The 13,266-nt window shown below is 32.9% G+C and overlaps 2 protein-coding genes and 1 non-coding gene across 3 annotated transcripts; 2 read left to right on the forward strand and 1 right to left on the reverse strand.

Moving 5' to 3' along the window:
• The first annotated feature begins 180 nt into the window (after positions 1-180).
• On the forward strand, positions 181-5,393 carry LOC125842118 (protein SEH1). Its single transcript, XM_049521325.1, has 8 exons — positions 181-432; positions 1,527-1,638; positions 2,218-2,318; positions 3,690-3,767; positions 3,966-4,121; positions 4,436-4,548; positions 4,662-4,788; positions 5,044-5,393. Exons 1-8 carry the CDS (start codon positions 274-276, stop codon positions 5,173-5,175), a joined length of 978 nt encoding a protein of 325 aa, XP_049377282.1. The 5' UTR covers positions 181-273; the 3' UTR covers positions 5,176-5,393.
• Positions 3,066-3,183, forward strand: LOC125843391 (small nucleolar RNA snoR104). Its single transcript, XR_007443989.1, has one exon. It is a non-coding gene; the product is annotated as a small nucleolar RNA snoR104 (small nucleolar RNA).
• Positions 5,394-5,525: 132 nt separating the features above from the next.
• LOC125842117 (probable WRKY transcription factor 53) lies at positions 5,526-7,721 on the reverse strand. The gene is made up of 3 exons (XM_049521324.1): positions 7,259-7,721; positions 6,947-7,075; positions 5,526-6,396 (listed from the first exon to the last, which is right to left on the reverse strand). Exons 1-3 carry the CDS (start codon positions 7,537-7,539, stop codon positions 5,787-5,789), a joined length of 1,020 nt encoding a protein of 339 aa, XP_049377281.1. The 5' UTR covers positions 7,540-7,721; the 3' UTR covers positions 5,526-5,786.
• Positions 7,722-13,266: the final 5,545 nt, after the last annotated feature.

The raw sequence follows: 13,266 nt of genomic DNA on the forward strand, positions 1-13,266 counted from the left end.
TAACACTTGCTTTTTAATGACTCGAATCCAGAATCTCAATATTAAAGATGAAGGTGCTTACCATACGAATCCAAAAAATATAAGTGTATAAATGTTTAATAAAAGAAGAAGAAGGTGGTTTATGTAATACTTGAAACTACAGGGTAGGTTTATGTAATTAAAAAAAAAGTTAAAGAAGCAACAACGTCGAGAGCCAAAAACCCTAGAAGAGAAAAGGGGTTTTAGAACCAGCAAAATCTGCAGAAGATTTGTACATTGGGTGAAGAAGGAAGAATGGATAAAGCCATTATTAAGCTTGACGAAGGTACAACCTGCACTGCGTGGAATTATTCGGGTCACAGATTAGCTGCTGGTTCAACCGATGGTACTTTGTCCGTTTTTGATTCTACTGACCCGGCTTCATCTGTTTTCAATTGTTCTTCTAAATTCAAGGTTAGAAAAAACTCAATTTTCATATGAATTTGCTTTAACTCTCATTTTGAAGTCATATGGATTTGAAGTTTTTTTTTTTTTTTTTTTTTGTGTGTGTTGGAAAGTACAATTTTTGGATATAGATTGATGTAGTAGCAATGTACATCCAAAGAGTCGAATAGATTATTTATACATATAGGAATTAAGTATGCATCAATCCGAGGTTGGGTATATGGGATAGTGAGGATCATTGTCCTTGTGGTCGATAAAGTCGGGTAGATCATGAGGTCTCAGGTTCAAATCCCGGCATTTGGTGAGCAAAGTTACCAGGTACATGTGTTGGTGGGAGATAGAGGTATTTGGTGGAAATAGTAAGAATTGTGCTCAAACTAGCTCAGGCACCACCTCATAAAAAAAGATGGGATAGTGAGGATTACATTCCCAAACAAAAAAAGGGAACATTTGACTCTTGATATCAGACTTTGGAGTCCATACAAAAATCTCCTATTTGAATAGAAACCAATAAAATGTAAAACGGGGCAGAAGTTAACATTTTTTTTCCATGTGAAGTCATATGTAATAAGAGAGATTCACGTCCTCCTCGTGCTTCTTGTATAGGCAACAGGTACCATAAGTATATGTTACTAAGGTTTCAGTGGCAGAAAAAACTGGACAAGTAGTATTGTCGAACTACAGTCCAGAAAGCTTGCAAGTATTAATGGTCTGTATGGCAAGAGGTTGAACTTTCGAATAACTATTTAGAAGCAGAATACATAACTAATCCAAATCAGTTAAACTTGATTCCTTGTTTTTTCTTTCAGTTAGCCATTTTTATTGGGACCCTCTTTTGCTCTAATGTAATCTAAGGATTGAGTATGAAATTGAAAACTGATGAACTGTATAAACTAACTTCAAAAGGAAGAAAAACTGTAACTGGCTTAGTCCTTTTTGTATACTTTCAACTCCAGTACTAACGTAGTGCTGAGCAAATAAGCTTTTAATTTATTTTTTTCTTTCGCTTAACTATGAAAAAAATAATTGTGATCATAAAATAGCCTTAGATTCTTGAACTGAAATCTATGCGATTGCATTTCCACTTTTGACATTTTGATTAGGTGCATGAATCCAGCATTGTAAAAGTTGTTTGGGCTCCACCAGAATATGGAGATGTAGTTGCGTGCATTTGTGCTGATGGAAGTTTGTTGTTGTGGGAGGAGGTAGTTGAAGGTGAGGACACATTTCTTCTGCATTTGTTGATGAAATTATTGTCACGAAGCTAAGCTGAACATTATGTTATGTGTGCCTTTTCCCCTTCTTTTTTGCATGGGGATGTTTTGCTGATGAAAGTAGATAGTCAGAGTGAAATCTTTCGTTTCTTTCTTTTGAATCTCTAAAGACAGGAAAAAGAAGCAAAAGTAAACTTATTCTCTGTTTTTTCACAAATGTTTATGAAATATCGGAAAAAAAGAAAAAATCTAAACAGGAAACTTGATATGAAATTGAAGATTATTTTGGTTCTTTATGGCATTTATTCTTCCTTTTCTATTGTGTTTGGCAAGAGTAATTGTGAAGATAAATCTTTTCCCTTAAATTATTTAGTAATAATCTCTGTTTCATATTATCAGTGAAACTATAATCTTAATCTTATCCTCAATTCAGTTACGTGCTTTCATAGTCCTTCTTTAATCTATGAATTTTTTTAATTTTATCTGTAAATACTTTCTCAAATTTTACTTCTGACAATAATTTCACATTTGTTTTTCTTAACATTTGACTAGAGACTTACAATGAGTTACTATTCTTTAGATTCAGAGCTGCTTCAGTGGAAGCTGTGCAAATGCTTTGACAGAATCTCATCCCAAGTTCTGGATGTTCAGTTTGGAGTCTCCCAGACAAGTCTGAAATTGGTGAGTTTGAATTAGATTGGTCGTAAATGTCTATGATTTGACATTGAAATGTGATAGCAGTTGTTTGAATAGCTTGGGGGTGGCAGGGTGCTAGGGATTAGAACAAAGAGATGTATCTATGTTGTTTTTGAGTTTATGATTACTGATTTTGTTGTATTTCTCTTTCATGTCTATAGTGCTTTAGATGCATTATGATGGAATCACTCAATAGTCATAAGCAATCTATTGTTGCATGCATCTCTGCAGGAATAGTAAAAAACTTTATGGCTTGCCCTTGACTGAGATGTTGAATGTATCTCTGCCAGAAAAATAAAGTTGTTTTTGCTTGCCCTTAACGGAGATGTTACTTCCCCCTTCCTTTGATCTTTGCAGCAGCATTGGGATTGATTTCTTGTTACTTGTAGAGTGATGTGCTAAAATAATGTACCTTTATTGATTAAAAACCTTATATCTCATCTAAATTTATTTCAGCATATCCGGTACTATTTTTTTTATTTTTTTTTATTTTTTTTTTGTGTTCTTAAATTGTTAAAATCACCTCTTATAATCTGTTAACTGAATAGCAGAGAACCTACAATGCCAAGTTGCTTATTGCTTATTAATACTTGCATTTATCGATATCACTGGTCTAAAAAATTGAAGCTCTTTTTGGGAGTGTGAAAGCGAAGTGTTCTTCTCATTGACTTCTGCCCTAACTCCTTGTAAAGTTGATTGGGTTAGTTAATGAATTCATCTGGAAGGAAAGAAGGGGAACATCTACGAGGTCAGATGTTACCCGATACAATCTTCCCACAGGAAAACTCTGTCATAAGATGCTTGAGGTACTTGAGAGAGTTCTTCAAGCTGTTGATCAGGAGGCACATAAAGCAACTATAGGTTCACACTAATTTGTACTGTTTTTTTTGTTGTTATTTGGCTCTAAAGTATGCCGTCTAGAATACCTAAAATGAATTGCTTTCTTGAACAAGATCACATTGGTAAGTTAAAAGTATTCCAAGTTTCTTTTTTCTCTTTTCCTTTTTGAAGTTTCGAGGAAAGATCCCTACTCTTTCTTTTGCATTTGGCAATATGAGATGCCAAAGTGTTATATATGCTACTTAAATGTGTTAGGTGGGTTCCCCATGGAGGATGTGACAGAGCAGAGTGGCAAATACCTGTACATTGTGGTCTTGCTTTATTTTACTCACAAATCATTTAATTTATGGGCCTTTAGATCTGATGATATGTTCCTTATTTTTTTCTTCAATTTCACGGGATAGACAAGGATGAGATAAAACTGCCTGATCCAGTGATTCTTGGTTTTCAGCTTTTAGTCTATATGACTACATAAAGTCATTGTGATCACATTTTCCATTATTTTCTTTCACATAGGTTGCTGCATATTCAGATGGCCAAGTGAAAGTGTTTGAGCTCCTAGATCCATTTGAATTGAAGAATTGGCAGCTGCAGGTGTGTATCTACATTCTGCTTCTTTGACTTTCTGCCTCATGAGCCATGTTCTTCCTTATTGGTCATTTATATCGCTTTATCTTTCTGGTGCAGTACTTGTTCTATACATACTCTGAAAATGATGATAGCATTTAAAGATGACACATTATGAATGTTACTAAGAAATGGAGAAGCTAACTTTTAGTCCTCTTTTTGTAGGCTGAATTTCAGAATGTCATTGAATCTGTATCTAAATTTGGAAATGTTTCATGCCGATCGGCTTCTATTGCTTGGAATCCCTTGAAAGGAGAAATCCAGCAATCAAGCTTCGTTTTGGGTTTTGATTCCGATACGCCACACCTGAACTCCTCCAAGGTATGGCAAGTTCCTTTCTTACTGTTAACTTTAAGGATTGCGTTCTATAATCCTTAATTGGTTCTATTTACATCTTCTTTCTTTATTAGCTAAAACTTGGCAGTGAATTTATTGCATTTTGATTCTTGTTGATAATGAATAAAAGTTCAGCTAGTTATGCAACTTATACGTGTCTTTTTGACATTTATAAAGTCGGAAGATGTAATTCTTGAAATCTTAAGCTGCTATCATGTGGTAGATGGTCTTAAAAGCTGTAAGTATACTTGGTCTCTGAGGGGACATATGTAATGTTATCATATCATAGATTTCCACAGGTTTGGGAATTCGATCAGGATCATCAGAGATGGCTTCCAGTTGCAGAATTAGCCTTACCTGCAGATAAAGCTGATCCAGTCTCTACTGTTGCATGGGCACCAAATATTGGAAGGTTTGCTCTTGACAACATCCTCCTTAAAACCATATAGCCAAATACTGCCGGTAGTGAAAAATTTCTGTTTAGCTTGTTGTATGCGCTTTCTAATTTAAAGCTTCCTTTTTCAGGCCGTATGAGTTAATAGCAGTTGCCACTTGCAAAGAAATTGCATTATGGCATGTTGGATCAAATCCAGACTCTGATGGAAGGCTCTCGGTGGAGAAGGTTGCAATGCTCTCTACTCATGACAGTGAGGTGCCTAGTGCAACACTATTTAGTTTAGCTGTTCTTGTAAATCAATTAACACGTTTAGATCCCAACACTATTTTTGAGTTTCTTGATAGCGTAAAGTGACTGATATTATTTGTTTTGGTTTTAACGCACGGATCAATTGTCTTGAGTGATCCTACATTCCCTTACCTTTAAATTTTCTCATCTGCCAATTCTCTGAGGCGATTGATGACAAAAACTTTACATTTAATTTTACCATATTTGATATTTATCGTGCAGGTATGGCAGATGGAATGGGACATGAGTGGGATGACACTTGCTACTACTGGAAGCGATGGTGTAGTTCGCTTGTGGCAGTGCAACTTGAACGGAGTTTGGCATGAACAAGCGACATTAGAGCCCACTAGCTAGCCTGCTTATGTGATTTTCACATTCAAGCCTGAACAAGATTGCAAGAACCCAATGAAACACAAGATTCTGTGGTTTATCCATGTTACCTATTTGTCATCAGGCACATCATTTTGTAAAGCTAAGTGAGCCTTGCATTGTAAGTGGGGGAATATGAAAAATTCCCAATATGATTATGTTCATCTGATATACTGGAACTTGTTTGAGCCCATTGTTTTAGTATGTATGGGGAATTGGGGATACAGAGTTTTGATTGACTATGAAAAAAACTCGTGTTCGTTGTAAGATTATTGAAAAGTATGTTGGTTATAATCTGGAGAGCATCGCGTTGGCTTTGAAGCAGTTGTTTGATACTAGCATTTTGTAGACGTGGTTCGGTTATTCCCATGGAGCATACAATTTCATCAAATTTATGAACATTCAGGCATTCTTTTGCAAGAATGTGGTTGAAAGTTAAAAAAAAATACTAGGCTATTGATACAAAATATTATAGCTTGTTACTACCCTTGGCTAGTTTTCTTGTTAATTTATATAAGCACTTCTATACTACAAAAATAGAATTGAGTGATCAAAATCCAAGATATTCTTTTTTATTGTCCTTTTTTTGACATTATTTATCTGAAAAAATCTGAGAAATTTGGATCAAGTTCCACATGTTCAAGTGGAAACTCCAAACCTATAATTGGAGAGCTTGTTGATGAAGTGTTGGCTGAGAACAAATCCGGGAGGTCTGATTCTGAATGGCGCACGTTATAAATTCTTTGTGAATCATTCATCTGGCAGGTTGGTAATGAGAAGTAACTTGATTCAGGAGTTGTAGGAGAGACAAAAGACGGTGAATAACTCCCAACCAAATTGTCATCAACTTGTGACATCTGGAAATGCAGATTTTCGTCTACGAAACCAGAGAATGTTGGTGAAAATGGGAAAGAACATGTTGCTTCTTTCTTGTCCAAATCGTTTGTATTCACTCTCAGATTTGCTTGTAAGTTCGCGAGCATTTGGTTCGATGGTGTTGTTCTTGGATTGTTGGCTTGTTTCTTGTGTTTATGTTTCTCTGGTGATTTTGGTTGTGTAGCAGCTGCAGCGCAGTTATAAGTTTGGTTACAAGTATGTGACCCTTTGTATGTGATTTCAAATAGTGCAGGATCATCATCAGACCTTTGCACTTGCTTTGTTGCCCAACAGTCCTGCATTAGTCTATATGTGCATCTGTAGTAACTCCTGCAAACATAATGAAATCTCGTCGTTAGGACAAAGGACGATGTTCGATTAAATTATGTACTATCAAAAGAGTAGAGCCGTCAAAATGAGCTTGATTCACGAGGCTAGAATAGCCCAGCCCAGCCCAGCCTGTTACTTGAGCAGGATAAGGTTTAGTTCCATTGAACTGATATAAGCCCCACCCAAATAAGCTTGCTGGGTCCACAGACTGGGCCGGGCTGGTATTTTCCAAGCCGTTTCAAATGAATGGCCCATCCTAGCCCGTTAAATTCCATAACACGGCCTAGATTGGGCTAATCAGCTTGCCGGCCCTTGAGACGGGCCGGGCTAACATTTTAAATGCCGGGCTTGTCTTAGTCCTTCAAATTTCATTGCCTTTGAGGACTTAGCTGGTCTAGACTGAACCAACCCATTTTGACAGCTCTATCAGATAAAATTACTAAAAGGGTACTAGAAATCTTGAAAATTTCACTTAAATTTTTCATTTTTTTCCCTAAAAATGTTTTAAAAGTTGGTACCCTTTTTTAGTAAAATTCTTGAATATATTCACCTTGGATATTTAGCACCAAGAATGTCTTTTTGCCCATATTTTCTCCAACTATATCCATCATCAGTAGGCCCTTCAAATCCATTCTCTGCACTTACTCTCACTTGCTCACTCCATGTAGGCATCTGTTTTCTGCAACAACCATTAAAAAAAATAATCAATTTAACTCAAAAAAATAAATCAAATTTCAAATATTCAGTCAACTAACAATTATTATCTCATAGTCGCCTTTTTTCTTGATTCCTTTTTTTTTTCAACAAAAACATGTGACTTTCTGAGATAGCAACTATTAGCTGACTCGAAAAATCCTCTAACCTTTTCTTTGAAACATATATGAAATCTTGATCATCACTTTTAGGATTTTCATCAACAGAAATTGATGATTCAGGTGGTGCTACAAGTAGTGGAGTTTGTGTTACTGAAGCACTAGTCCAATTAAGAATTGACAATGATTTTTCAAATGAAGAAAGAATCATTTGCAAATGAAAATCCAATTCTTGAATTTTATTTGAAGCTCTTAATTGCTTAACATGTTCCAATCCTTGTGTTAATTCATTGATCAATGAATTATATTCACAATTGAATCCACAATCCATTTTCTTGAAGAAAAAATAAATCTCAAGATTAAAAATGTAATCTTGAAAATAAGTGGCTAGTGAAAATAATTTAAGGTGTTTATGGTTATTTTACATAAATAAAATGTAGTGAAATTTAGAAGTTTCTGAAGAAGGAGAAGAGAAGTTTCTGTTTTTTTTTTTTTTGGGAATTTGTTAAGAGAATGATTTGAGGAAAAAATGAGTTAGAAACAGCTGAATTTAAAAGGAAATGACATGTGGAGAAATAAATTATAAATTAATTTTTTTATAAAAAAAAGTGAGTGTTGAAGTGGAATATAGTTTGAAAGTTGACCGTGGAAAACGAGTTTTTATTTTATTTTATTTTTTAGGACCAGTCTTTGGTCATAAAATCTTTTTTCAAGTGAAAATGTTTTAGTGAACAAGGTCCAAATGCTGACCAATTCAAACTTGAAAAAAAAAAACTAAATAAATTATAAATCTCTTTCTACATTATCTTCTATTTTTTTCTTTTATGTATTTGCTTTCATAATCTCATGTCCACATAAAATTGAATTTTATGAGTTGTTATGATCTCCAACTTTTTCTATAGGGAAAGTGATGGGATGATATTTCATGAGAAAGACACATTAAGTTTGAGTTTCTTTTTGTTTTACATTTGGTGTTTGGTAATTGCTGACAAATGATTGTTAATATTTATGATAGTGCTTTATTATATTGTCTTCAAGATCAGAACGAACTTGAGCAATAATGCAATATGATTCTTCGTAGGAAAAATCACATTCGTAGTTAAGGATCATTCTATGTCTTGATTATGATTTTGTGATGATATGATTCTTCGTAAGAAAAATCACATTCGTTTTCAAGTTAAGGATCATCCTTGTCTTGATTATGATTTCGTGATGAAAATCTTGATTCTTCGTAGAGAAAATCACATTCGTTTTCAAGTTAAGGATCATTCTATGTCTTGATTATGATTTCGTGCTAAGAAATTCAACTTTGGGATATAGGACATACTTTATTAGAAACAACTTTATATCCTTCAAATTTTGATATCATAGATGTGGCCACTTAATTATCACTTTATTGTATTAATTAATTATTGTTTGTAACAAAAAAAAAAAATCATTCAGTTTTGCTTAAATATCAAATAAAGTCATTATGATGCAATAAAATAGACATTTTACATAGACAACGTCGCAACAATTTTCTTATTATAATATAAATACTTAGTAACTTTCTATGATACCTGAACAGAATTGAATGAATTGATTCGTTTTTGTTTATCTCATGTATGAATATTTTTTATTCAAAAAAGAGTATATTGTCCTATAAAATCATCCCTATTTAGCATGAGAAATTAGTAAAAGCAACTTATTAATTAAGACATACCATAATTAGACAACAATATTAATTTAGCACTAATCTATGCCTTTCACCTCACTCTAATTCTAATTCCTTAATCATGTTTGACCAAATGAGTTGAATTGAATCTCTAATAATACTGCATGAAATACTAGTGTTTAGGAAATTAATTGAGTTTAATAATTAATTAATCAACTAATTAATTATGTATTTGGAATTTGACTGGAATTTATATTTCTCTCTCTCACATCACATCTACATGATGCATTGTTGGCTTAACGCTGTTAATCTAGAAATTAGTAAAGTCAAATGTATGACCAATTCAAACTTACAAAAGTGGGGTCCATTTGATGATTTGGCCATATTTTTTGACGTTAATAATTAAGTTGTTGATAAGAAAAAAATTGTCTTTATTATAAAGTCAGAGGTTGAGTTTAAAGGATCAAAAATCAGACTGATTACGGTAAAGTGATAAGTACTATTTTATTCTTTTAAAATGAAATTTCAAGTGCAAATGAATTAGTCAGGTCTAAATCGAATAACACATCATTCAATGATTTTTTTTATGTTTATACATATAATTTATTTTTTTGAAATTTATTTATGAAATTACTCTAAATATGTCGTGGCGTTATCATCGTTGTTGCTGTAGGTGTGAAACCAAGAACACAAAAATATTTAGAGGATTGTGTGGTTTTGGGGACAAAGAAAAAGACAAAGAATTAATATATTCAAACATTTCAATTGCGCGTTCTTTTTTTCTATTGGGTAGAATTTAAGTGATGAAGATGAGTGTCACATAATTACTCAATATATCCAAGTACTATTATCTCATTATTATTATTATTGGACCTTCTAGGTCTTCCAATGCACTTTTCTACTTTAATGCAATTTTTATTTTATTTTGGTTTGGCCTTTATCTGATGTTTGATATTTTATTTAGGATTCGATTAATTTAGATTGTATTCGTAATATAAGTTTTATTCGAAAAAGTAAAACTAATCAAGAATGGAAGAATACTTATTATTTTGACTTTCGTAGGGGATTAGTTTGAGCTATATATCAAACTAGATTTTAGGTAGATTGAATTGAACGAGTCAGTAATATAGGTCAAGCTAATAATAAAAGGGTAATGTTATGCACGTTTAAACTTGAATGGATTGGACGAGTCATGCTTTTATGAGTCAATTTTTTCTATTCAATTTTTTTTCTTTTCTATTTTTAATTAATATTGTCTAGATAAAGAAGGTTTGAAAATTCAAAAATTATGAACCAAGAACTTCTAGATGTTGCAATTAAGAAAATTCCTCGGATTTTAAGTGTTAGTATACTATTGTTTTCCTCTTTCAAGTTTCAATTATTAATTGTTATTTTAAAGTTCAAAAATACAATTAATTTTTTTTCGTTTTATTCTTAGTCGTAATTGCTCTTGAAAACTATAAAACCTTAATCATGATGATATAAGCATATAAACCAAACAAATCAATGAAGAAAATTATGTTTTTATTAAGACATAAAAGCTTGATAAAGGGGGGCTTTTGTTCACTAAAAGTATTATAAACCGTGTTGATAGTCAACCATCACATGACTCTCAAATTCAACTTGTGGTGGATCTCGGGAGACAAAGTGAAAATGTAATATCTTTGGCCCCATACTTTGAAATGCTCCTCCTTGTGAATTGATTGTTCCCCCAAACCTACAACAACTAGAGTGTATTAGGACACTTGAGAGAACTATGTTAGAGGAACTCAACAAAATGAATCGATAACTTTGGGAGAAAGATTGTTCTCTTATCTTTTGAATAGGAAACACATATCATGGTGGAGACTGTTTATTAAAAAACAACAATAGTAAAATAATATAAAAAAATCTTTTAATTTATAATTTTTAAGAAACATATTAAAGAAAAATACAACTGATAATTTGAAACGAAGAAAGTATAGCAATAGTTTTGCAGCCCATCTTGTCTAGTGAGTCAATCCTTTTTTTTTTTCAATTTATATAATGCAATGTCTCCAACAAATGGCCTCTAAGAGACTCAAGTTTGACTATATTGTTAGGAGTTTGGATTTCAGTGGCTTTTTGACTGACTGTTGTCAAGTTGATTATTCTTACTCTCCAATTTAGTTTGTAAAAAAAAAAAAAGTATTAAAAAATCATTCAATTATGAGATTTGTAAACATTGCATACTAATAAACCTCAATTGGAATTTGGGAAGACCATTCCAAGAGAAAAAAACAAGGAAGAAAAGTAAGAGCTAGGACTGAATATTTGTTAAAGATTGCTTTATATACCTCAGTATGTTATGACTTATAATTAGAGTTTTTAGTTTTCGAGCTTTTGAAGTGAAAAATTCTTTTGCCGATTTTCCCTTCAAATGGGTTGGTCTTTAAGTTTTGTTCTTAACAATTGAACTTACGTCTAACGGGGCATAAGTTCTTTAAGGACGCGGAACATAACTTATGAGATATTATAATGCGAAAATATAAATGTCTTTGAAGAGCAAAAATTAATACCAACACAAAATATGGCAAAATATGCAAATGACCCAACACATACAAGTTCTTGGGCCAGGACTTCTATACTGGACCATCCATTGCACTGGGCTTACGTGACAACTCATGATTTAGCCCAACAAAACATCTGCCAACTACGTGAAATTATGCGGAGCTTGAACTTTTGACCTTACATGATCTACGGGGAAACCTACACGGTCAAATAAAAGTCAAACTTGGAAGTATTATCTATCAAACAAACGTGATCAATAGTTCAAGACCAGTCATCTTTAAGATCATTTTTGTAATTCACTCTTGTTGTTCTTGATCTAGGATATATAATCTCCAAAATGTATATACAAGTAGCCCTTCGTTGCCCTCGATTTATTTATTATTATATGTGGAAAAGAGAAAAGAATATAGGAATTAGACAACAAATAATGGAAACGCATATAGAATAAAGTCAAAAATATTTCAAATTATGCAAGTAGCACATATTTCCTACTTATATAATATTCAAATATACTCTAGCTACTAGAGAAAGAAAGAAAAAAAAATACTACCAAGCTTTCTCGTTGGTTATTGACTGACTGTCTCCATTATGATGTTGCTAGTAAACAACACTATATTTACACCCAACAAGTTTGTGACTGAAGATGGTAAATCTAACATTTCAAAGTTTCACATAGTTAGCAACAAAAATAATTGACCAAGTCCGATTCCGAAAGAATTAACAAATGCCATAAATTATGATTCACACAACAAATTCCAACATGTTTGCGATTGAGACGTAGTTGAATTATCAAATCCTAGGCCACATGTTCACTTGTCTAGAGTTGTCTTCCAGCTACTATAGTTCCAAATATGTAGAATTGTCTAAGTTTAGAAAATAGAACAATAAACAGATAACTCAATTATCACAAGGACATGAAACATAACTTGTGAGATATTATGATGTGAATATATAAACTTAGCTCCACGAGAAAGTATTTGCCTCGAGTAGCAAAAATCAAATACCAAACACAAAATAGAAGCAAAAGTGCAAATGGCCCAAGGTATTTTTATCTTGGGCCAGGACTTTCATACTGGACCATCCATTGCAATGGGCTTATGTGACAACTCTTGCTTTAGCCCAACATGTCCAAATTACGCCCAACGACTTTGAAAATTGGCGGCATTGAACTTTTGACCTCACTTGCCTCATGTAAGAACCTTTGCAGTCAAATTAAAAGTCAAAACTTGAAGTATTATCTATGGGACTACCGTGATCAGAAGTTCAAGACCATCCATCTCCAAGATCATTCTTCTAATTCACTCTTGTTATCAATCTAGAGTATATAATCACCAAAATGTATATGCAAGTAGCCCTTCATTGCCCTCTGTTTATTTATTATATGTGGAAAAGAGAAAAGAATATAGGAATTAGACAACAAATAATGGAAACGCATATAGAATAAAGTTATTTCAAATTTTGCAAGTAGCACATATTTCCTACTTATATAATATTGAAATATACTCTAGCTACTAGAGAAAGAAAAAAATACTACCAAGCTTTCTCATTGATTATTGCGTGACTGTCTCCGTTATGTTGTTGCTAGTAAACAACACTATATACACCCAACAAGTTTGTGCATTTATGATTCATACGTACAATACATATATAATAAATCTAACATTTCTAAGTTTCATATAGTCCGGTTCCGAAAGAATTAACAAAAGTCATAAATTATGATTCACACAACATACTCCAACATGTTTGTGATTGAGACGTAGTTGAATTATCAAATCCTAGGTCACATGTTCACTTGTCTAGAGTTTTCTTCCAGCTACTATAGTTCCAAATATATAGAATTGTCCAAGTTCAGAAAATAGAACAATAAACAGATAA

The sequence above is a fragment of the Solanum stenotomum genome, chromosome 10 (assembly GCF_019186545.1).
Source record: "Solanum stenotomum isolate F172 chromosome 10, ASM1918654v1, whole genome shotgun sequence".
NCBI lineage: Eukaryota > Viridiplantae > Streptophyta > Magnoliopsida > Solanales > Solanaceae > Solanum > Solanum stenotomum.

Coding starts and splice junctions, on each gene's coding strand:
- LOC125842117 (XM_049521324.1), bottom strand. CDS start 7,539: ATGGATTGTGGATTCAATTGTGAATATAATTCATTGATCAATGAATTA. Junction 7,076..7,258: donor ATATATGTTTCAAAGAAAAG/GTTAGAGGATTT, acceptor TGGTTGTTGCAG/AAAACAGATGCCTACATGGA. Junction 6,397..6,946: donor CTTGGTGCTAAATATCCAAG/GTGAATATATTC, acceptor TTATGTTTGCAG/GAGTTACTACAGATGCACAT.
- LOC125842118 (XM_049521325.1), top strand. CDS start 274: ATGGATAAAGCCATTATTAAGCTTGACGAAGGTACAACCTGCACTGCG. Junction 4,122..4,435: donor CACACCTGAACTCCTCCAAG/GTATGGCAAGTT, acceptor AGATTTCCACAG/GTTTGGGAATTCGATCAGGA. Junction 4,549..4,661: donor TGGGCACCAAATATTGGAAG/GTTTGCTCTTGA, acceptor TTCCTTTTTCAG/GCCGTATGAGTTAATAGCAG.